Source organism: Apostichopus japonicus, chromosome 9, assembly GCF_037975245.1.
Source record: "Apostichopus japonicus isolate 1M-3 chromosome 9, ASM3797524v1, whole genome shotgun sequence".
Taxonomy (NCBI): domain Eukaryota; kingdom Metazoa; phylum Echinodermata; class Holothuroidea; order Aspidochirotida; family Stichopodidae; genus Apostichopus; species Apostichopus japonicus.
This window is the reverse complement of record NC_092569.1, coordinates 19045460-19071917: the sequence shown is the minus strand read 5'-3', so window position 1 is coordinate 19071917 and position 26458 is coordinate 19045460. Positions and strand designations below refer to the sequence as shown.

Sequence of the window (26458 nt, the reverse complement as noted above, 5' to 3'; positions counted from 1 at the left end):
TATGATAATGTGAGTTATCATGTGCTATATCTGTATCTGCGCTTACACGTATATCATATTTTCTGTTCACAGGTCAATAATGGTGCAGATTTTGGCTTCCTGAAGACAAGTGGGAGGCCATTTGTAGTTAAGAGAAACACTCTTTGTTCGTGAAGACTTAACTGGTGTCGATTTGGGGTACCACTTTAAAACGAAAGTCATGAGGAACCCTTGCCCAAGATTCAACTTTGCATTATTGTGCAGTGCTATACTTTTGCGATTCATGTTTGATCCATTAACTTGTCTTAACTTTGTTGGAATAAAATCATATTTTCAGATTTTTGTTTACAGTGATTTCTTCTCTATCTGTGGAAAGTCAGCCTTTGTAGACATCAGAAGTTTTATCAGAAATAAATACTGCCAACGTACACATTATTTGTGTTTCTTCTGCTCTCTTTTCTTTCAGTGATGCTAGTCAGTGAAACTAGTCGGGTTTAATTCTTTCAGTGATTCTAGTCAGTGCAACTAGTCAATCGATACCGACTAAGAAAGGTTAGTCGGGAGAGGCACCATCCTGACTAATGTAAAACCTGCTATAAACTAGTCGGTGGCTCATATAAATTAGTCGGTAAAGACCGCCTAATGTCACCAACTAATGTAACTGACTGATATACATTTACCGACTAAGAAATTGTTGATCGACTAAGCTGACGGACTAAGATGACCGACTAAGAAATCCAACTGATTAAGGAATAAATTAGTCGGTATAGCAACTGACTAAGGCTATGTTAGTCGGGAGAGGCACCAGATGGACTAACGTTATGTTAGTCGGTGAACCAATTAAAGTTTTCAGTGTAGGCGATGTTAAAGTTTTTTTCTTCTTCTTCTTACCAACCCCCAGCACTGAAATTGGCTTTATCATTTCTTTCTCACTAATATAACCTCATTAATGCCAGCTATTGTACAAGGATTATAATTAATCTCTCTCTTAAACTGGTTTGCCTTAGGGGAGAAAATACTAGTTGGCATTCTTTGATCGGTAAGAACTTTATCGTAAAGTTTATCAAAGTTAAAACAATCCACGGCTTCCATGAGAATTTTTCTTTGAGGACCTGTTCGATTGTCGATATAGAGCAGGAAAGCCCCTTTCTTCATATGTTTCAGTATGCTGAAGACGGAATGCCATTCATACACCGTTGATGTTGGTCGTCCAGTTGGTCCAATGACAACTGTAAGTAATAAAAGAGAGAAACCAAAAATATGGTATGTAAGAACAAATTTACTGTTAATATGAAACGAAAATGTCCTTTGTAATAGTTTTTCAAATATCCAGCAGTGGTAAAGCAGAGGAGGAGAAGGTTTGCTTGTGCATGTGGAGGGTGGGGGAATGGGGGGGGGGAGATATGAGTCGCCCGAATCAGTAACAACCTAGAAGGCTTGAATAAAGATAACCTTAGTTTGATTCATAGTCTTACGGGGGGGGGGGGGGTGATAAATTGAGAACCACATTCCTTTAAAAGTAAAGTTAAAAAACGCCAGAAAATAACATAAGTCATTTTGGTAAACGTGGATCATGAGAAGCCAGCAAGGAATCTCAATATATAGTAAATTGTCAGATACTATTTCGTTCGATCATGGATCAAGGTACTAGATTGATAGGTTGAGAATGGTAAAAGATGTATTCCATTTCTTCATGCAAGATTACCGAATCATCAATGTCACAACTAGTTATGTAAACAGTTACGTTTTGGCAGAAATGTTAGTTTTGTTTTGGTACATCAACTTTTGAGCTCTTAAATGTTTCTATTCGTATTCCGGTGCTCACGTTACTCAGCTTTACAATATGCTACACATCTAAAATGCTCCTTTAAGGCTAAGTTAATGTTGACGTCGGCTCTTCAGTCCAGGCGTATAGGATTAATTTGAATTCATTGATTTACAGTTTTTTAATCATTTTAGCCAACAGAAGATTTAACTTCATATACATTAGAACACTTTTGGACGATAATTCAACACAATGTTACCATGTAACCTTTGTAATATATTGCAGTGATATGATTAGAGGCCATTATTCCATTAATGTCTTATATTTTGATACTAGTCTGTGTATTTTATTCTAAGGAGTCCAGCTACTATAGTGATGAGCCATGAATATTTAATGAGCCATTTCTCTAAATATAAAAATGGTAAATATTACAATACTCTGTAAAGGTTTACAACACATCAAACCTTATATTTTGCTTCAAGTCATTGTTTTTAAGTTGAGTGATTTAGTCAAGTAACTGGCTAATTTTTTGTTTTACTGTACTTTGCTTACATTTGAACAACTTTGGACGTTCCTTCAGCCAGGCGGCGACAGGTGAGAGAGACTTTATCATCGTAACGATATTTGCTTTCTTCAATATCTGCTGCTGTTCAACAGACAGTTCATTGTTCTTGAAATCGAATCCGCGGTAGTTGACTTGGGGTATACCATCTTGGTACCTTTTCGGAAGAAACATATGAAGCCAATCCCAACCGGTTTGCCACTTGGTATACTTATCAAGAACATACACTCCAGAGCTTAATGGTGTTTTATGTCCATATTTCCTAAGATGAACGCTCAACCCAAGTACATCAGTGCCCGGCCCACCTCCAATCATGCACACAGTTGGAGAATGGCTAGCTTCTGGGTCAGTCAAAATGCCATTACCGACGGTTTCATCTAAAGCGTAAGAGACAAGATGGATATGACGTAACATGTAGACGTACATGTAACTCCACTGGGTGTAGATGTCAGAGTAGTCGATTCTCGCGGAGGCGTTCGGTAAATCATATCCATAAACTCGCTTCATTTCATTCAAACGCAACCTGCAGGTATTTCTCAGTTGCACATTACCATTGCCACCAGCTTTGATCCTTTCAAACTCTCTGTAAAGGTTGATCACTGCATCGAATATATCACGAAACTCCAGTTCCTGATCTCCATTATCTACATAACCTCCATTTTCTACATCATCTCTATTATCTACATCATCTCCATTCATCCATTTCTTCAAACATTGAATCAAAAACGTTATGGTGTCTATAACCAGAGGCATCTTTGCTGTCACTAAGTGTATAGTAATTCTCGCACAACTGTTGCTGTATACTCCTACATTAAGTTGTTTTGTACCACTTCCTTGCCGTCTGAGACCTAGTTTGTGTTTGGCAATAAAAGCTTACTGCGATGTATTTACTTCAAAGGGCTGCAACGATACTGTTCTCTTAACCGCAACATTGTTATTGCGACATCGGGAATTTCCAGATGATGTCATTAGCTCATTCACAATTAACACAACACAACGCAGCACAACAATCATTGCGCAAGTCACTAGATCGTGCTTAGATCTACATCATTTTATTGAAATAAAGCATTCACCGTGTCTGCACTGCATTAGGTCAAGTTAAAGTGGTATGCTTATAGCTACGGCGTATTCTGATTGAATCGAATATTAAAAAAAACAAGTGCAGCGACGCTGCATAAGCACAGCAAAGCATATATTTGCGAAATTAATTTTGATTGGGTATATTTCTGAGCAGTTTACCCATTTGTTTGTGCGAAAAATATAAGACATAGGCGGGATAACGGTGTCATTTCCATTTTCTCCCAACTCCTTTTCCCTTGCCTTTTGCTCCTTATGCAGACATAGCTTGTTACAATGTTAGGAAGTTGTATGCCTTCGTAGTGGAAACACTGTCATGAACTTATTTTATGAAATAGATTGTTGAACTAATTTATAGGGATAAGCTATGCCCCATTGCAAACACAAAGAACCAACAGTACATGGGAATCGTAGTTTTAATTCACGCAATAATAGAACGAAAATGTAAATAAAGTATTCATCTGCTTAATCTGCTAAAATATTATGGATATCACGTTTGAATTGTGCTGACCCAGAATTGCCCACGAAAATTGCACCCATTAAATCATAGAACGACCTGCAACTTGATTACAATCGACATACCACCGAAAAACGTTAAAGAGCAGAAATTGGAATCGGCTCCAACCATATAGATTTTGCTCACATGTTGTATTACATAAACAAACCGTGGGAAACGTCAACCTGCAAATCTGACAAGTAGTCTTTTTACAGAGAATGACATCGAACTAGATAAGAAGCCTGAATAACAAGTAAACATTTGACTTGATAAAGTCTTCAACTCTGCTTTGGACCCTCACATGGAATTTTTTTTGCACTATCATTCAATTGTAATAATTAAGCAGATTTGTAAAAACCCTCTAGAGTTGTAGCATTTTTTAAGTTTTCTGAAAAAATTACCTCTCGTGAGGGTTTGGGAGGAAAATGAAAAACCGAAATAAATATGACCTCTCGTGACCTCAAATTTATCAAATATGACAACATGTATGGATAATTAATTCGCACAACTGACTGCCGAATTTTCAGCCAAATCGAATGAAATGACGAAATGGCAGTTGTTCAAACACGGTGGAAAAAAAGTGACAGAATTTCGCCAGAAACTCACAATCGCTGTAGCTCAACTGAAATTTGGGTTTTCAGTTTTATTCCAACTGATAATGGCCAGATTGATATGCAGCGACTCTCCAATGACTACCACTGCAACATTGTGCCCATGACAGATTATGCAGATGAGACAAGAGTACATTTCTGCTAATATTCCACCATCAGGGTGACCCAAAAGAGTACCAAATTGGCACCAAAAGAGTACCAAATTGGTACCAAAAGAGTACCAAAAGAGTACCAACTTAATACCAAAAGAGTACCAAATTGGTACTATTTGCCTACTTTAAGTGACCATAGCTAGAAAGCAAAAGGAAACTTGGCAAACTGTGAGGAGGAATACCAAATTGTACTTCTTTACCTGTTACGAAGACTGTAACATGAGCTTCAAAGTCGGGAAATATCACAGCAAATTACTTCTCGCGACTCGAGCGCACGAAAACAAAAGGCATCTGGATCGAATTCCGATAAGTCTTATCTCAAAAACTAAATGGAGTATGATTTTAGTTTTCCGTATGTGTTCGTTTGAGCCACATTGTATCATTCTATTGAAATTTCATAAAAATCGGAGAGGGTCAACTAGGAACTTTTCTGAAAATTGGTTGATTGGTTGACTTGCCGCAAGTTTTGTTTCTATCCCTTTGCATAGCTTCCTCACGAAACTTTGACAGTTCGGAATATTTTGCGCTTGGTCAGCAATTTTACCAAACGTATAACCGTAGCATTAAAAAACGATGACATGTGATCTTATTAAGTCACTTGTTTACAAACTGGAGGTTAATGAGGGGTATACTAATGTCATTCAAATATTATATTAACATATATGAGGGATCATTATGTAACATGTAAATGGAAAACAAGAGTTTTTTTTTTTAATTTGTCATTTTTAATTTGTTTCTTCAGAGAGTAAGTGAGATAAAATGAGTGAATGAACAGCATTGCAGTTTTTGATAAGGCTGCATAGCTTCGAAAATAAAATGAACTACTATGATGACTGATTAGTTTTAGCACAAAAAAAAAATGAAAGAAAGAGAGCAGCGTATAGCTTAAACGTGTCATTTGTGCTTTATTGAGAGAAGGGTAGGTGTCAACAAGGTGTCGTACTAAACAATAACGGCGATATATCTGAATACATAAATCGGACACTATTTTGCTAAAGAAAAGGGACATGTGTATACACAATTTCTCAAGGTGGTATAGATCGAAACCGACTATAGTCTCTGGTCGATCAAGACTTCTCGACGAAAGAGGGACTTGAAGAGGGGATGAGAAATTTCAAATTCACGTAAGTCGCGGGACTATGTTAAGTGTTTACAAATTCGCATAATAGCAATTTGAGGCCCCAGTAGCTGCCTCAATTTCAGATGTTTTAATCATATACAAATTTTGACAACTAATGGTGCCTTCTCAGAAATTTTTATACTGTAAATTAGGACTATAACTCGGTCTAAACGCGCTATTGTGATGATCAAAGGGGGGTGACCCCATGCATATTCCCAGGATTCGCTGTCCCTGTTCATAGTATCGAACTTAAAGACCAACTTCTAACTTTAATGGCGGATGCGATACCCCCTCACTTCCTCTTTAAGTATGCCCCCGGTAACAAGCCATATTTATCACCGCGGTATCCTCGTACCAAGTTTATATATTCATTTCCTGTGACAAACTTAAAATATTATTTGACGTCATCAAAGTAATGAGGCAAATCCGCGGGTGTATCCATGCCATGTACCATGTACAACTTCCGTAAAAAAGATATCAAAGCTAAAAAAAAAAACGAACTTAAACGAGTTAAAGCATCGTGTAGTTTCATTGCGAGTAGCATAAAATGTTTACATATATTAGTAAATAAAACTATGAAAGATGACTTGCCTTCTTTTGACAATTATATGAGTTAGTTGATTCGGAAGAACATTGCTACCTGACAAGATTCAGTACCATAAAGTTAGTCAGTATAGGCTCCAAATTATTGTACGCTATAATTGCTAGAAGTTTTCAAAAAGTACCATCCCTGGAGGTCTTTACTCTCCAAATTGTCCTCAGATATTTTTAAGGAACACACAAGATGACTGAATGTCTAAGTGAGGATAATTTCCCCGAAGCTTGTAATAATAAAATAATAATAAATACCATATATTAAAGTGCTGTTATCATTATAATGAACAATGCTCAAGAGCACTGTACAAAAGAACCAATACCTGGAATAAAATTAAAAATTAAATTATCAAACTTAAGAAAACCTAAAAATAATAACAACAACAATAAAAGTACAAGATGAAAACAATTCAAGACTTTTGACCAAAGGTGACCATATTAGAATATCTAGCATATTTGCGGCCAATACAGTATACATATAACCTACTAGATACTTCATATAGAAAACCTCGCAGCTATTTTTTTTTACCTGCTCGGGGGATGTCAATGACAATGACCTCAGATACAAAGAATATGTCATGCACCACTTGCTTAAACCACGCTCTAACAAACCATTTTCTTTTTCAGCTTTGTTTGCATTTTGAAATAGCAATTGCCAGCTACTACACACAATGGATTGTCAAGCAGCTGTAACTATGTAAAAATTTACGCGGGTCGATCACTACAGCCCGCGTTCTTTACAGTCTTTGTCCGTATGATTCATAGTAACATGAAACGTATTTAGGCGACATAATCAACTCAATACTATTTATTTGGGTGAATTGAATCTTAGCTTGCATGGTTCACGGTAGGCTTGGTAACATTGTTGTACCCAAATGCAAACGGCTGTATTGAAAGGAAGCAAAGCAATCACTTATTGATGCCATGCTTTTCGTAGCACGGTTTAAAGAATAACGACGGCATAGTATTCTAATAAGGACAATGAATGTAGATATATGAGCCCATGGTGCAAAAACCAACCATATCATGCTGTTCTTATATGTGTATACAATGAGCACTTAGCAGCTTAATATGTGCCAGTTTTCGCTATGAAGTCGCACTAAAAGATGAATCAACAGATTCCATGCATGAAAATGAGATTGTCTTAACATTTTTACATGTCTTTATTTTCCATTATTATTAATCAGTTACATCGGCTTTGGGTAAAATTTTGGTCATGTATTTTACTTTACATATACCTTGTAACCATTACCTATTTTGCTGGATACCATTTGTGATGTTGCTCACTTAAATTCAATATTTTAAATGTTTATTCGATTACACTTCAACACTTTAAGAATCAGCATGGGGACCAAATGTCTTTCCCTTTCAAATCCTATTTTCTTTTACGAATCCAATATTGAGTCGACATCGACAACGTGTTCTGAATATGGTTTCTTCTTCAATAGTATGACTTCGTTAATACCTGCAACAGTGCATGGCTTAAAACCGAACTCTATATTGAATACCCTGGCTGACACAGAGAAAACGCTATTGCTTAGAAATTGACCATAAAGTACATGATCATAGAGTATCTCAAAATCGAAACACTCCAAAGCATCCATAAGAATTCTTCTTTGAGGACCGGTTCGATTGTCTATGTACAACAAGAAGGCACCTGGTTTCATATGTTTCAGAATGCTGAATACGGAATGCCATTCAAACACGGACGTACAATCATCCGTTTCTACGCCATCTGAAAATATATAAATAAATAAATAAAAAACACTAATATAATTAGTGTCATTAGAAGTAATTTTGCCATTTCCTCGCAGTAATGAAACCTATCCAAGTCTACCTAACATGATAGAGATCAATCTATACATCATTCCCAGTTCTACCGCAATTAAAACAAAATAAAATAAAACTGTTAGCAAACTGCTTATCCACTAGAGAGCCTGTGTATCAGAGAATGTGTAAAAGTAGTTGGCCTGACGTTCGATCCTAGCATGATCTTCAGACTGAGGCTAACATGACAAGTAACAGTAACAGAAGGCAATTGAAACTAGTAAGAATTCACCGTGAGATCAGAAGTTGTTAATGGGCATAATCCTCTCAGAAGATTAGCTACGATGAATATCGTTCAATAGGGCCCACCCTCTTCTTCAAGCCTACCTAACCATCATCCTTACAAGACAGGATTATAAATATAGAAGTTCAGACAGGTGGTATTATATAAACGTAACTATTGGCATTACAGGTATCATACCAAACGTTACAATTGTTTACTCACCCTAAGGGTAAATTGCCTGAAAATTACATTCCATTACTACATTATACTGATATGAAAGTATCAGGATGTTTAAAAGTGATTATATGGCTTTTATAAAACAAAAAATATTATTAACGGTTTCTAGTATTGATTAACTCAATCTCTGTGTCTTTCGAACGCTAACAGCCATGTACATAAACAGGAGACAATGTTATGTGGTAAACCCTTGTACAATGTATGTTAATTACCTCTATTCAACTTTTTACGTGTTCGTAGCCAAGCAGCAACTGGCGATAGAGACTTTATCATGGTAACAATGTTCGATGTCTTCACAATCTCCTGATGCTCCAGAGAGAGATCATTGTCCTCGAAATCGAAAGCGTGGTATTTCATCTCTGGTATAGCGAGATTAAATCTCTCTGGAAGGTGTTGGTGAAACAGCTGCCAAGTGCCCTGCCACTCGGTATACTTATCAAGAACATGAAGCCCCGATGGCATTGGGGCTGTGTGCCCATGTTCCCGAAGGTGAATGCACAACCCTAGGACATCACTGCCTGGTCCGCCCCCAATCATACATACAGTTGGTGAACAACAAGCGTCCGAGTCCGTCAAAATGCCAATGTCACTGGTGGCGTCTAGGGCATATGAGACGAGATCAACATGGCGTAAGGTGTACACAAACATGTAACTCCATTGCTTTAACGGATCAGAAAAGTCAACCCTATCAGACTCCCTCGGTAGATCATATTTGTAAATCCGGCTTGTCTTTTGCATATACTCAAGACAAATATCTTTTAGCTCTTTGTCACTATTTCTCCGATTTCTGTCTTGTTCAATTGTCTTGTAAATCTCTAATATTGAATCGAAGACGTCGCCTAGATCTCTGGTAAGTAAAATGTTTTCCCGCATTTTGAAGATGTCTGGTAGCTAGTCAGATATGTAACGATACATGCTTTTCACACGTGGGCAAAATGTGTATTAAACTCCACTGGTCTTCTACTATCATAGCTTCTAACTTTGCCTTGCAGATTTTAATATGCCCATCCGCAATATCTGCACGACGTATTTAAGCTAGTCGTGACTGTGTTACGGTTAAATGAACATTGCAAAAATTGGGAAATTCCAGATGACAATACAAACTGAGTAAACTAGGCAAACAATCATTTTGTACAAGTTATATATAGACAACAAACCTTGACACATTGAGTGCAACGTGCAAAATCGATTCGAACGATTCAAATTCATAAAACAAATACGTAAAGATAATGTTTTATAACTAATAAATGAACATATACCATCTATATGTGACAAAACGGCTAACCGTTGATAACCTATTGTGTTCTTCGCCATAAATGTACATATTTCTGAACAGCAAACTGAGTAGAAAGTTATCAATGAATATTGACAGAGCAAGGCAACTATCGCTTAGGACCTCGAGTAATTTAGTCAGTTTAATATTGTGCCACAATGTGTTGAATATTTCTTGAAATACAAGGAAACACACAACTTCATTTTATTTATTTATATTTCCGCAGCCAGATGAACCATTTCACATAATTGACTACATTAATATATATCACATAGTTGAGCAACGAAGGAAGCGTCCTAGGAAGCATCGCCTCGATTAAGGGATATTGGGAAGTTTGGAGTTCACTGTTAGAGTCTCAGAGAAGATGATTTCAATTATGTGGATTGTAAAAACGATTTTGGCTATTTACCTTTTTCGTTCTGTTAGAACTATAGTCTTGTGTTTACAAAAAGAGGTTACATTGCCATGTTTTGTGTGTGCGTGTGTGTTTAGATTTGTTTGTTGATATTGCTATATTTCATGCTTTCGATTATTTTATTTTTTGGTTCTTGTGTGTTTTGTTTTGTTTTGTGTGTGTTCAAAACTTGTGTTATAGTTTGATTGTTCCCATACGCGTCATTATGAATAACAATAATGTATGATTGTAAAATTATTGCGTATATATGGTTAGTCCTAATGACGCATAGGCATATAGTAACAAACCAACGTCTAATGAATGTTTTGAACACACACGCGCAAAAACACACACATAATCATTTAACTGCTAATAATAAGAGAGATTTTAACTGTTCTATCAAGTGAATGTACGGTACTTTTCTAAAATTGTGTTTATTGCTGTTAATTGTTAAGTTTGTTTACTATAAGTTTGAAGTCATAGCAACTTTCGCCTAATCTCATTGTTCCTACTACAATTTTTTATTTTTTTTATTAAATTAATCGATTAGATGCACAAGCATTGTTTCTCTATCTTTTCTGGTTTGAGATATTCATTATGTATTAAATTATGCTAATATCACTGTAATACTCCTTTAAGAATACATGGTGATGGCGACGTCGTGCTCCTAAGTGCATACTTTTACACAGTTTATCGACTTTTTTTATTAATAAATTCTTATAACTACAGAATACATAGTTTTTCATGATAAGCTTAAATATAAACCTTACAAGAAAAACATGTTTATGCGTTTCATGCAATTAAAAATATGAATTTATATAAAAGGAAAACGAAGTTGAAAAACAAAAACAAATATGCAGCATTTGTAACACTTATTCAGGGGAGTAGTACGCTTTAGAAATACTCGACTCTGCCATGTCGCCTTTGAAGTTTCCTGTATCGGTCCTTCACGGAACTGATGGTTGACAAAAGGCTACCCCTGGTTCCAGTATGAAAAAGGCTTCTCGATGTAAAGGATCGTTTACAATACTCAATATGAAATTGTATTCTTTTTTGCTGTTACAGTCAAATAAGTTATGAAATTGCGGAAAAAGATTTGCCTGTTATTTTGGCTATCAATTGATTAATTTATGATAGATCTATTTTATTTTAATATCACTTCATATCAACCTCGCTAAAAACGAAATGCACACTTTAAACGTAGATATAAATATATTTGCGGCGTATGGCACTAAATGAGGGTGTGATTGGACGTTTACGCCTAGTCGGTCTCTTTCCCCCTCTCCGCATTCTTATCACACAATTAGTCATTCTTCTAACAAACTAAAACAACATGGAAGATCAGAGAAACGGAATCGTCCAATAAATTGTTCATTAGTGTAATTAGTCAAAACTAGTTTAACTTTCAACAATAATGGTTCTCCTAATTACCACAACGCTTTGAACCATGGATGTGTTATACCGTGATTCGACCACGCACTCTGACAGTTTATATGTGAACCTTCCAATATCTAGCTGTTGATCAAAGTTTGTGAAGGTAGTACACAAGAACTGCCGCGATTGCCATCACGCTATAGGATGTTTTGTAAGAATTAATTGTAAATATATATGCTATGCACAGACATTACATTACAAAGTTGATGTCGCGTTGTGTTGAAGAAGTTCATCAAGTCTAAATTCCCCTCTGTCCGCTTAGTCTACTTGGACAGCATTGATCACATGCATTGTGTAATGAGTGCTTGGTAACCAAGGTGCAGCCTGCGATGTGGGATATATATAAAAAAATATATATAAAAAAAACAAGTGTCTATAGCAACCTCTGTTTGGTTGACCAAACTATTTGAGGTACAACATGTAAAGGATCACCAGATTGGAACTCAATGGTAGATATCACCGATGCTTCTCCCAATGAAGCTAAACATGCAGGCGGAGTTTTTTTTGTTGTATCTTTTATTAACCCTTTTATTTGACACGTGGAGTGCCTGATCCACGGTGAAAATTAAATAGAAAAAAATATATCAAAACTAACGTTACTATATATATATACAAACATTAGAAAAACAAAACACATGAAGTTGCACAAATCAATCATAACATATTACTGAATATGATTTCCGCTTTATGATTAATGCACAAAAATAAGAAACATAAGAATAAACATTTGGTAAAATAAAACCACAAAATACAGAGAAAGATCGACATTAATAATAATAACAACGCTCAACTTACTATCGTTACCGGGCAAACACTACCAGTACAACATACAGCGATATACATGTGCATTCAGGGGCATACAGCGGGTTTCTGAGGTTTACCGCTTCTTTCTTGAGAATGTACAGAATACCAACAAAAATATAAAACTCTGGAAAAATGCTCTTCAAAGACAATACTTTAACTCAAGATACCCTTACAAATAAGCAATACAACAAATACACCATATGGCAATAAAGAAAACAGACACAAGCATATAGCAACATCATTAATTGCAAATCTTTAAAATGTGATAATAAACAAATATACAATTACGATACCTAACCATCAATAACATGTATCAAACATACAGAATACTTACATACTACTTAGGATTTCTTGCTTCAACAGCACATGCGACACCACTCTGAACTAGGAGAGGAAAGAAGCATGCAACTCACATAATACGTACGTATGCAAAGAAGGGAGGCGGGTTTAAAAGGTCACACCATGAACACTTAAACACCATTTGGCGAGGGCAGCAGTTACCTTTGCCCGATGTCGAACCAACGGAAATTTCCCTTTCAACCACGCTTAGGGGGAAAAAACACATCGTCAACGATGACAGTAAACATTTGTTTTTCATCATTTGGTTTGACAATAAAATCATTGTTAAGCTAATGTGAAATGAGACCAGCACCAGTGTGTAAAGAGATTCTTAATACCTAAACATCGTCACCAACATTTCATTATCTTACTGGAGCAAGCCGAACAAAACTTCGAACTTAAACAATACCGTTTTATAAGGCAACACATTAGGCACTGCAATGGCAGGCGATGATGCTGTAATTACTGACAGGTATTGACCCAGCTGGGCTTCTTTTTACTTTTCTTTTTTTCTCATTTTTTCCTTGGGGGGGGGGGGGGGCCCGAGTGTTGATATGTAGTCCTTGAAATAAATGCATATATGTATAATCATATTGACTTTATATAACCTCACAAAATGAGATTATTGAATAAAATGTGAGTACCGTGTTATGTGATTGTGTGTACCAGGTCCAGCAAGATCGTAAATTATTTTTTCACGGGAGCAAATAGTCTTATGAAGAACTCAAAATCGTATTTATGATCTGTAACTGTTTTGTTACATTAAACTTCGAAGCGATCACAACCACTTTCTTGCCTCATGCTTTCTACTCGATTGTCATTCTAAAGGTAAAGAACACATTCTACTAGAAACTGGCCCCTACCACCCACCTCACCAAAGGCGTACGAGGCGGGGGGGGGGCAGGGGAAGACTGCCCCCCCCAAATTTCCAGAGGACAAGAAATTCGGGCAAAAGTCCTGAAAAATTCGGGCAGCCTAAGAGGAGAAATATATATATATATATATATATATGCAGCAGCTTGCCCGAATCTTTTTCAAATTTTTGCTTGACAATTCCGTGTAAACAGTTTTGTGTTATATGTTTTGTGACATTAATGTTAATATAGGCCTTATGATTTTTTTTTATTTAGCATCATGATGCCCGAAAATTTTTGAGGAAGTATACATTTCTAAAACGTGAGGTTATAAATAAAGAATGTTTAGATGCAACTTGAAAGGCCTCAGAAGTGCCATTTCCGGCAATCTGAGAGGCATTTTTTGCCAAAAAAAAATCTACGCGCAAACCGATGGTGGCGCTCCGCTTAGATAGTGTCACGGGAACTTTCGGGCACAAAAGTTTCTGCCCCCCCCTGAAATGGTCCCGTACGCCTATGCACCTCACCCCCCCCCCCCCAGACTACTTCTTTACATCTGTGTTGTATGAAAAGCGTATAGGAGAGATTACTATTATAATGCAGAGGGTTTTCCCGTTCTGAAATGGTTAACATAAATAATGGATAAATAAGTAGGAAATAGGATCATTAGATAGATAGCATATTCTAAGCGATTTACCTATTCGCCTAACGTTCTCTACCAAGAAATTGACGATGTTGTTAACCTATACATACATATTTCAAGATAAAAGCCTACTAATCTTAGTTGCAAGCAGAAAGCACTCATCACCGATTGATAACTGAACATCAAATATAATTGTCTTCCTTGTTAGCAATGGAAATTACTACCTCGAGATATTTGTTTCTATCTGTGAAGTAGCATTACTACGATATTAAAATTGCAGCATCGACTGTACTTATCCAGAAAGCACTTTCGTCATAAACATTATGTACAAACTACATTAGGGATTGAGCGATAGTACATGTAATCAATAATAATGTATACTAACAGCTATGGTTTTACTTTCTTTAAAGATGATATAAACCTGTGAAAGGTTTTATTGCAAATAAGTAGAAATCGCAAAGCATTGCTCTGTCGTCACAAACCTTTTATATGTTTTATACATACTAGAACAAAAACTGCGGTGACTATTTTGGGAAATTCTAGTAGGCGTCTAACAAATAAGAGTTTATACTACGTCACTAATTTGAAGACTCCATCAATTTTTAATATTTTGTGCAGTTCACGTGCATTATTTCTTCAGTTGCTGCAAATCACTTCATTAAATCAGGGAGTTGTTGTGGAAACAAATCCCTGATTAAATCCACCATCGTTGGCCATATTGTGTAACAGAAAGCATGATTTATAACATGCAAACGACATCACTTTCTATTAGTGGAACGTTGTTGTTTTAGCTCGTTTCTTCAATTTACTGACTGTCGAATTCGCAACGCTAAAACAAATTGTAATCGCTTCTTTGCATATTGTTTGGAAATAACTTTTGAACTATATAACCAGGGATTTGTTTCAATAACAACTCCCTGATATAACAGTCACGTAAATTCTCAACAGGGACATCAAGACACTTCCGATATTGCTTTCGGTGACACTGAAACAATATTGAGATTTTTTGCTAATAGAAGCAGTTTTGTGGCATCAGTGTATATTTAATTTATGTGGACATCAGTGTATATTTCATTTACGTGGACATCAGTGTATATTTAATTGCTGTGGACATCAGTGTATATTTCATTTACGTGGACATCACTCTCACTGGATTGTAAAATTGACTGATTTATTATCGGTTAGCTTGCATTGGAAACAATTGCAGGGTTTAGCTACTAAGGATATTCATCTTGAGAATCGACTTCGTGCTGCCGTTCGTAACAAAAATAAACAAAGAATACAATTCAGTTTAAAAGAATATATTTATTCACATATCTATCACTTTAATGGCTTTATTTATCACCTGGAACAAATGAGAACATTTGACAAACCAAAGTGGCATGCACCTGCATGGCAGTACTGCTTTTTAAATGAATCAACATCAAAAAGATTACTCAGTCAGTTAAAAAATATTTTCTTCGCATATATTAAATTGACGACACATGACTTAATATGAATAAGGAACAAACAACCGACCTTGTCCTCTCCATCTTTCTTGCTGTTGTCTGGCTGATTGGTACACCTGGCAACCTCTTGGTTTTGCGGGTCTACCTTCATAAGGCCCGAACATCGAGCACCTTTGTATTTATTTCCTTTATGGCTGTGTCAGATCTTATGCTATGCGCTACTACACTATTCATAATAACATTCCATGTAAACGCTGTATGAAAACAATCCTATGCTATATCTATGTAAGTTATCCTATTACCTAGTAACAACGTGTATATTACTTTCTTTATTAGGCAGTTCAATTGTTGGCTTTGATCGCTATATGGCCATATGTCATCCATATAGACAACGTCTGTCGGTCCGCTCTGCATTGATGATATCAATTGCTGTTACTGTACTGTGCATTGCTGTTAGCACTCCAATTTTAGCGACAGTGGAGGTGTATGTGTCGGAACATCAGAGTGTCACTTGTACAAATGCAGATAACAACCAATTTATACATGTTATCTGGAAAAATGCGTTCTGCTTGCTGATATTTATAGCTCTTTTGATGACAACATCATTTTACGTTATGGTGTGGCGAGCTATCCGCAGAAATGTTCCCTCGCCGATGCCTAACGATGAATCAATACCGGACACAGTAACCGCGGCAGCGAGTCCGGTCAATATGAATGAAACTAAAGAAAATACCGATTTCCAGACTGGATTCTGCCAAGTAAGCCCTTCAATATCAGGTAAAAACAGTGATTGCGGGGTCAAAATTGAGAAAGACAGCAATATAACGGAACCAGGGTTTGATAACCTGAATAGTCAAGAAAATGGAAGAGACAATCAAAAGGGGGGCCATTTGGAAAAATCAGTTAATTGTCCCTGTAGTTCACCTCGTACTAAAGTGGACAGGTTGAACTGTAGGCCTACTGATTCTGATGGAAATAAGACAAGTCAAGCAACTCGGAAGGGAGAGATTAATTTCTTCAGTACCAGAAAAGGAGAGAAGCAGGATGCTTCGTTGTCTAGCGTCATGAAGATGGCAGCACAACGTAGAATTAACATGATGCTGTTCTTGACCGCAGTGATCTATGTGGCATTTATTTTGCCAATGTTGGTTTTTTCGCTTCTACCTGCTGCCGTTATCGTATCAGCAAAAGAAACAAACGAGTTTTTATACACCAATATTGAGTTAGGTCGTATCATTGGTTTTTTTAATAATGCTGTCAATCCATTCATTTATTGTTTTTTAGATAAGAAATTTAGGAAAGAATGCCTAGCAATCGTAAAGTGTTTTAAAAGGAAATAAGGATTTTTAAGAGCAGCATAAAATCACTACAGCAGACTGTAAGCTACATGATCATGATCTCTATTGCAGCATCGTCAACTGAAAATAAACTGAGTGAACATCGAAGTAAAAACAGCCAATGGAAGAATTTATGTTGATGATTATGTTGATCGTTTAGGGAAGACAAGCAGTATTTATATTGCTGAATATTACTTTAACAAGTGTGTGTAAGTACGAAATTCACAAAGTGGCTAAATCAACTCCCAAGAACAACAAAATATATCTATGTTTACAATTATCACAGCACAATCAAACTTAACTTTGTAAATGTTCATTGCGGAGTCAAATGTGGCATTAATCGTGATCAAGTGGTTAGCACCAGAGCCTTACTTGTCGACATCATATATTGGTTGAAATATAATAATATCTCCCAGAATAGGGTTCATACACTAACTCCGTTAATTATTGTTTCATTCATATCCTTCTGACAGAGTCATAGAGTATTGCATCTGTGTCGCATCCATATTTTCACCTTCAATACAATTATGATGCACGACACAATTTGATTTGGACTGCGCTTTTTTTTTTCTCTATCTGCAAAGTAATAGTTTAGTTGAGCATATCTGAACCTCGACTGTTGGATAGGTATTTTATATGTTATTGTCAGCGTAAAGCTTCAAGGACAATAACATTTTGTATCAACAACATAAGTAGAAATCATTAAATAGAGCATAATGGGTGTGGCAGGTTATTAGTACGTTCTTGAGACTATACAACAGCGTGGATAGGTCATTTAGGAGACCAGAAGTCTACTTGTAATGCATACCAGTAATAGTTTGATAAACTAAGAGCAGCACGAGTGACTACTTCAGCACTATAGTATCATTCTACACTATACATTTCCATAATGACGCAAGTGCGAGTTCAAATGATTCAACGTGAGTGAGCGGAATACAGGCAACCATGGGAATATAGGCATATATAGGAATATATAGGCATACACAGGCATACATAGGCATACATAGGACTAGGAGACTAAACAGACTCAATGCACGGAATTATTATTTGAAGAATATACATTACAGTATTATTACTTTTTTTACTTTTTGTTATTACAAAAGTTAAAAAAAAAAGGTTCTGTTTGAAAGAGAGGAATCTTAAAGGCACGTCATATTGCCAAATCATGGAAAATGTGTCATTTTTTGTTCTGTTTTTCTCCATAGACATAATTTCAAATCCTAAGCAAAATTCTTTGACTCATTGTTGTATTGTCTTGGAGGGGTTTCTTGCTAATGTTTATCCCTCACTGTTACCAACAACAAAGTTATAACCTCTCTGTTGATTATGTCAGCTTGAGAGCCACGTTACATTGTATTTCCTCTTGTCAATGTAAGATACCATTTCCGAATCAAAATGAGACTGTTTGCAAGTCCTAACATTATTATTATTATTTTTTTAGTCATCATTTCTTGTCAAGTATTTGCCATGATAAAGAAACTTATATTAAGACAAACTGTAATTAAGTGTCATATATATATATATATATATATATATATATATATATATATATATATATATATATATATATATATATATATATATATATATATATATATAAATATATATATATATATAAATATATATATATATATATATATATATATATATATGACACTTAATTACAGTTTGATTACAAATATTCAATATTCAAAGAGCATAAGACAATTACTAAAAGTGTCTCTTTAGAGATTGTATGATTATAGTGGTCCTCGATGTTTACCATGATCGAAGTATGTCTCAACTTGTAACAGAAATTTGAATTATACAAAATTCGTTAACGTTGGGAATGCTCATATTTAATCTCTTTTGGAATATAATATTTGATATGAAAAAATATTAAAAAAATCCAACGGATGCTCCAATAATAGTTGATAGCCGAAAACCATATCCGACTTGGAAACAAAAAATAAATGGCCTATTAAAAACATGTTGCTCAACACTCCCAATACAAGTGTTCAATCAACCCCTCCTTTTGGCCACAGGAAGTATACTGGGAATTGTCAATTAAACCCATCAAACTCATAAGATGGTTTGTCCCAAGTATACGATGAAGAAAACAAAATTGAAAGTATTGTAATTGTGTCTCCTTTAACGACTTGAAAGGCATTTGAAAGATAACACGCCATTGTAGAGAGCTATAATCGAAGTTTACATTCCATTTAACAATACACTTTGGAATAATTACTTGTCCCCGAATAAGCAATTCCTAACATTAATAATATTAGTAGTTTGCTTTGAGTTTACTTAAATAATGGATTTTAAAATAACAAAAACTTATTCGTACTTCAAGCCGTAAAATACATTGAAAAAGCCAATGACTATTAGCTCTGCCGTGTCCCAATATGTAATCGACGGTAAATTTACAATAACCATTCTCTGTTGTATTATTGATGTTGTAGCAAACTTATGTAGACGCTCAAACGCGAGATCGCAAAATATGGGAAACTGGTGACAATATCAAAGTTAACAAGCTCAAAAGTGTTATCCAGGCATCTACCATTTCGTCTGCCTTCGATTATCTCCAATGAACGTCGCGTGAGCATAGCTGTTGATGATGATTCGTTATTCTTGACGTCTTCACAAATGTGAAAAATTCAGCCGACATTGAGGACAAGTTTAGAACAAGACGATACAAAAATGATACAATTTAAAATTGTTAAGTAAAGTAAACTAAGAAGGAAAAACATGTACTAATACTGACTCCTTGAACGACGCGTTCCTGTATTTCAAATTGTTAACTTTAATTGGTAGAAGCAAATGGAAATGTTGATATTTTGTTTCCGAGACTAGTAAAGTGATCTAGAAAATGGCCTCAATTATCTCAGCTTTTAATTTGCAAAGTTTGGTTACGTCATCGTATCACGAGATTTAAAAGTTACATGTTTTGAGGCAATCATGGGTATACTATATTCCTAATATTATACTGCATGCTGCCGCACTATAATTCAATGATGATTGTTATTTGGAAAAGCGAGTAGGCATCACATCCTAGTAGACCTTTGGAAGATAACATGTATCTAATGTACGCTAAAATAACTGATTAGATTAAAAACTGCGTATTCCACAAATAAAAATTGTAACGACATTTGCAAACTGGATCAAACGTACCGCATACGTCAACCAAACGCTAAATGATACAATATGCAAACCGTTTGTTGATACAAAACCAATTGCTGAAACTTTCATGTCATACTTAACCGATTTAATTACTACATATATAATATGAATAATCAACCCTTGGCTGACAGTGATATTGAGAACACGTTATATCACTTATAAATGTCAAAACAAGATTGCTTCATTTGTAACATTCTCTACACGCAAATAATAAAGCCTAAAATGTTTTGTTAGATTCTTTCATTTTTAATATCTCGAGAAAGTCGTTTGACTATTGGTTCAAAGGATTACTCTTTTCCAAATGAAACACCAAATAGTTATCCTCAAGCCACGAAAACTATATCACCACAACTTCACAGCAAATGTAGTGGATTCCAGAAGATCCGAATCCGTGACCAGACATTAAATGGACTAGAGTAAAAAAGCCCTGGTAAGTTCGATGATTTATTTCACATTAATTGGTCACATCTTCATATTGTCTTTGTCAGACAGGCTCTATAGAGGGATTTCTAGCAATACTGAGGTAAGAGTTGAAGTTGTCTCTCTATGACATAACAACAATACGTTTCAAGCTATCTTTGTCTTTCTATAATAGACAAATGTACAGCTGTTACCTCATGAGAACAAACGTGTCACCCTTCTATATGCAATACACCACACATATACACGATTAACATAAATACGAAAATGACTAAAGCTTCACTTGGTGTAAGATAGTCCATACGGTGCACCCGTTTGTGCTAATGACGTCATTGTAACGAAATCCGAAATTTCGTCGTCTTCCAAAGGAGAGAGAGATTAGAGGTAAACTAACATAATTGGTTGTGTTCCATGTATGCATATTCATCATTATAAGTCAGTTGCAGGTTGTGTTCTGCTCCCCAAACATGATATATAGTAGCCACCAACATGTCTTCTGAAATCATTTTCCCTGCAAAGAGAAGACAAAAAAGATATGTACGGGAATTAATCTATTTCTAGTTTAACCGCGTCCGTAAGTTTCAATTTAACTTTCATTAAGTATTAACCGATCTCAAAAGGTTTAAAAAAGATATTTGATTGATTGGTTCCCAATAAATTCGAAGTCAAAATATCTCAAATGAAAAATGTGTGACGTCACCGTACATGCATTGTCGGTCTTACAGTCATATCTTTCCAAAACTCGCCATTATCTGTCGTGACGTCAGAGCATAATCCAACTAAAGAAATTCTGATCAAAGGTATGCAATATAAAACTAATCTATTCAAATCTATACAAGAATTACAGAAGATATAACTTGATTGTTATGATACGAGATGAATACAGTGTGCCGGGATATTCATAATTGTACGGGATTGCTTATTTTGTTTACCGCTAAAGCTAAATCATCTTCTTTCTTTTTTCTTTTTCCTCTTTTTCTTGGCGGTGGAACTGATATATTCGTTCAGTCTGTTGCATGATGCTTTCATTCAAACTGTTATAAAAGGCTTTTCTTATGTTGTTTTTGTTATTCAGTGTCGGGTTAAGCGCATCAAGGCTAGATCAGGCAGGGTAGGTAAACCTCATTGATTCGGATAATCTCGAATGTCGTTACCAAGTTGTGCGTTCATCATCTATTCATCAAAGTATGGAGGAATTTAAATGCTATATTGTTAATCAAATTAACAGCTATACTCCCATACGGAAAAGATAAAGACTGGTTTATCTGATCAATTGATGCACTGTATTGGTCTACACGTGCAGGCCTGTCTGTGTACACTGTACATGGGCTTTCAGTATATAGCCTTTATAAGCAGACGTTAACTTAAACCACTATACCTTTAATGGGACTGGGGTTGAAAGTGGAACAGTTGTGTGTTACACAGGCTCTATTTTGGGTGACCTTTCTTAAATAGTAGCTTCATTTGCACACTTCGGAATGGAGTATCTTCTCCACAGTTTTGGTACTGAATTATCTTTATGTTAGTACCAATAATATTTACGAACAATTGTTCCTCATCGCGGTTTCCAGTAGAACCATATTTATATAACTTATCATTGGCAGATAGTATAACCGGAAAAACTCGCGTTTATTCCACATGGACAAGCTGCTGGAGAATTTAGTCTGGTATAGGTCAATGCGAACAATTCCAACCCTTGTAACAATATGGAGCGCAATATACTAAAAACAGGATTTCCGGAACTAAATACAACATTTTTTGAACGAAATTCAAAATTTTCGGAACTAAATTCAGGATTTTCGGAACTAAATACAGGATTTTCGGAACTTAATTCAGAATTTTCGGAACTAAATTCAGGATTTTCGGAACTAAATACAGGATTTTCGGAACTAAATTCAGGATTTTCGGAACTAAATACAGGATTTCGGAACTTAATTCAGGATTTTCGGAACTTAATTCAGGATTTTCGGAACTTAATTCAGGATTTTTGGAACTAAATTCAGGATTTTGGGAATTAAATTCAGGATTTTCGGAAATAAATTCAGCTTTTTTGGAACTAAATGTCCAGATAGTGAGGCTCTCTGTCCAATTTGTAAGTAAATTGTTTTTACAAGTTAGATTAGGCCTAGTCTGTTTTGTATACCGTATACTTTTTAAGAAGGGTCACCCAGGAAAGAACCTGGGCACGAAAACCAAACTACCGAACGACTGATCCGCTCTCAACCCCAGTGCCCGTGCATTGAGACTGTGACTGTGTGATCATCGCCGGGTGTGTATCACCCACCATTCCCCTCTAAAGGGAAGAGATACTACACATGATCTTAGCCAAAAGGCCGAGAAGCGATCTGTTTCGTATATGTATACATATATTCAATGAAACATCTAGTTTGTTAGTGATGTAAGCCACAGATATTCATAATAAGGTAACCCAAAACGTTTTCTAAGCCACATACAGTATATTCATATAGGTAAAAACACTATGTAAGTGATGTAATACACACACATATTCATAAATATATTAGCTATGTCAGATGTTTCAGCCTCAGATGTTCTTAAATAGACTAAACGTGTTTCGTATGTATTTAAAGTCACAGATAATCATAGACTCATCTATTAAGGGATGTAAGCCACAGATATTCATAGATAAATGTTTTTCGAATGTATTTGCAGCATTTTCGGAACAAAACACAGGATTTTCTTGCGTTCTCAGAAGCTGATTGGATTCCATTGGATTCTATTTGTCAATCGTGGTGATCGACTGATCTTTTACTTTGCCGGTCCGTGGTAAGTTTTTAGGGACAGTAAGGGGACCGAGGGGAAGGAAGGGAACAGATGAAGAAGAAAAACCGTGAGTACATTGTTTTTATACTCAATGTTCTGGATCGTCTTACTAACAATGGAAGAAGTCCCACTCCAACAATTTCATTGAGACCCCATTGAGACCGATTTTAACCATTTATTCAACAGATACCAAACAAAGCGTAATAAATTACAAATCTCAACGTAAGTATAAATGATTATTTGTTATTCCAAAATAACTACGCATAGTCAAGATAAACCATTTATTCTATCGATACAAAAATGGGTACTTAAAACTCGGTCTTATCTAAAAAAAAAATAAGTATCTAGTTACAAATGGGAAATTAAACAAATGTAATCGATACCAAACGTGTTTAATTATTTAATTCCATTTTCATTAAAAATCTCCATAACTTATCTCGCGGATAACTGGATCAACTTAAACCAGCGATTAAAAGAAATCTGACATTTCATTCTCCTTTTTATGAGAGAACAATATTTAGCGCATACCTCTACGTTCTCTCCACGTTCTTCAAATTTGAAGACCACGAGAGTATCAATTATTTCTTTTGCCTCGTAGCTCACTGGTATTTTCACCGCTGATGGCGAAAAGAACAAATTTAGGATTTTGCTGTACACCACTTTTCAATTTTGTTTTTACAGCAAGCACACGTTTGTAAAGAATTTTTTGGGGGAAACATTATCATGTAGCTGAAGGCGCTACTATGACATGACACTTGCAATTAAAGTTCAGTAATAAAATTTGTTTTGAAATATCTAATTCAGCGAAACAGTACATACTTTTGCATTCAAGAAAGTATGTCGCTTGAGTACAAGCGTTTCACCCAATTATCCACACCGTGCCTCGTTAGGAAATATCTGTTCTAGACATCAGCTCGTTTGGTTTACTTTTCCAACCACATACATTACCTTGGCATTCCACGACACCTTATCTTCCTTTCCCGAAAAAAAGGGAAGACTAAGATATAACTTTTGCAATTGTGCAAAATAATTGCGAACGGAAGACCACGAAAGAGATACAACAGCCACTGTATTTATGTACAAACGCACTATACCGAACGGCAATTCCATACCTGCCGATGTCGATTCCATTCTGCAAATAAAACCGTGTCAAGTTCAATTTGCTATGTGCACTTTTCGGTGATGTCAGTATAAAGTAAGTTATCGAATTATCACAACATGGTTTTACGCTTGTCACAAGTTGTTTGTATTTATGTCAAAAATGTAGGGTTATGAATGCTCTATTGTTGTAGTGTATATATTTATAGATGTAACTGTTTTGTTAGTGTTGTAGACCACATGTATTCATAGATACATCTATTATGTTAGTGATGCAGGCCACATATATTCATAGATACAGCTGTTACGTTAGTGTTGTAGGCCACATATATTCATAGATAAATCTATTATGTTAGTGTTGCAAGCCATATATACTTATAGATACCGCTGTTCTGTTAATGTTGTAGACCACATATTTTCATAGATACATATGCTATGTAAGTGTTGTAGGTCACATATATTCATAGATACAGCTGTTATGTTAATGTTGTAGGCCACATATATTCAGAAATACAGCTGTTATGTCAGTGTTGCAAGCCACATATATTCATAGATACAGCTGTTACGTTAATGTTGTAGGCCGCTTATATTCATAGATATATCTATTATGTTAGTGTTGCAGGCCATATATACTCATAGATATTGCTGTTATGTGAGTGTTGTACGCCAGAGATATTCATAGATACAGCTGTTTTGTTAGTGTTGTAGGCCACATATTTTCATATATTCATATATACATATGCTATGTTAGTGTTGCAGGCCACAGATATTCATAGATATATCTATTATGTTAGTGTTGCAGACCATATATACTCATAGATATTGCTGTTATGTGAGTGTTGTAGGCCAGAGATATTCATAGATACAGCTGTTACGTTAATGTTGTAGGCCGCTTATATTCATAGATATATCTATTATGTTAGTGTTGCAGGCCATATATACTCATAGATATTGCTGTTATGTGAGTGTTGTACTCCAGAGATATTCATAGATACAACTGTTTTGTTAGTGTTGTAGGCCCGATATTTTCATATATTCATATATACATATGCTATGTTAGTGTTGCAGGCCACAGATATTCATAGATATATCTATTATGTTAGTGTTGCAGACCATATATACTCATAGATATTGCTGTTATGTGAGTGTTGTAGGCCAGAGATATTCATAGATACAGCTGTTACGTTAATGTTGTAGGCCGCTTATATTCATAGATATATCTATCATGTTAGTGTTGCAGGTCATATATACTCATAGATATTGCTGTTATGTGAGTGTTGTTCGCCAGAGATATTCATAGATACAGCTGTTTTGTTAGTGTTGTAGGCCACATATTTTCATATATTCATATATACATATGCTATGTTAGTGTTGCAGGCCACAGATATTCATAGATATATCTATTATGTTAGTGTTGCAGACCATATATACTCATAGATATTGCTGTTATGTGAGTGTTGTACGCCAGAGATATTCATAGATACAGATGTTACGTTTATGTTGTAGGTCGCTTATATTCATGATATATATTATATGTTAGTGTTGTAAGCCAAATATATTCATAGATACAGCTGTCTTGTTGGTGTTGTAGGCCACATTTATTCATAGATACCTATATTCAATGTTAGTATTGTATGCCACATATATTCCTAGATACAGCTGTTATGTTAATGGTGTAGTTTAATCCTATTCGTAAGTATTCTAAGCCACAGATATTCATAGCTTAATCCTACTCGTAAGTATTCTAAGCCACAGATATTAATAGTTTAATCCTATTCGTAAGTTTTTTAAGCCACAGATATTCATAATTTAATCCTATTCGTAAGTATTC

At 35.5% G+C, this 26458-nt stretch overlaps 1 protein-coding gene and 1 pseudogene across 2 annotated transcripts; both read right to left on the bottom strand.

Annotated features, from left to right (window-relative positions):
- Positions 1-833: 833 nt before the first annotated feature.
- On the bottom strand, positions 834-10904 carry LOC139973350 (uncharacterized). Of its 2 annotated transcripts, XR_011795191.1 has the most exons (3): positions 8856-10904; positions 2297-8091; positions 834-1208 (listed from the first exon to the last, which is right to left on the bottom strand). XR_011795191.1 is itself a non-coding variant. In XM_071979971.1 (2 exons), the coding sequence occupies exons 1-2, from the start codon at positions 3057-3059 to the stop codon at positions 898-900; spliced, it is 1074 nt and encodes a 357-aa protein (XP_071836072.1). In that variant the 5' UTR covers positions 3060-3631; the 3' UTR covers positions 834-897. The 2 variants fall into 2 exon arrangements, 1 of the variants encoding a protein (XP_071836072.1); XM_071979971.1 differs by lacking the exon at positions 8856-10904 and having other exon boundaries at positions 2297-3631.
- A 12086-nt stretch (positions 10905-22990) lies between these two features.
- On the bottom strand, positions 22991-23093 carry LOC139974600 (U2 spliceosomal RNA; annotated as a pseudogene).
- Between the last annotated feature and the right edge of the window lie 3365 nt (positions 23094-26458).

Bases quoted from the DNA above. Each gene is read 5' to 3' on its own strand.
- LOC139973350 (XM_071979971.1), bottom strand. From the start codon at position 3,059: ATGCCTCTGGTTATAGACACCATAACGTTTTTGATTCAATGTTTGAAG. The intron at 1,209-2,296 runs GTAAGCAAAGTA...TATTACTTACAG, and splicing joins ACGTCCAAAGTTGTTCAAAT to TTGTCATTGGACCAACTGGA.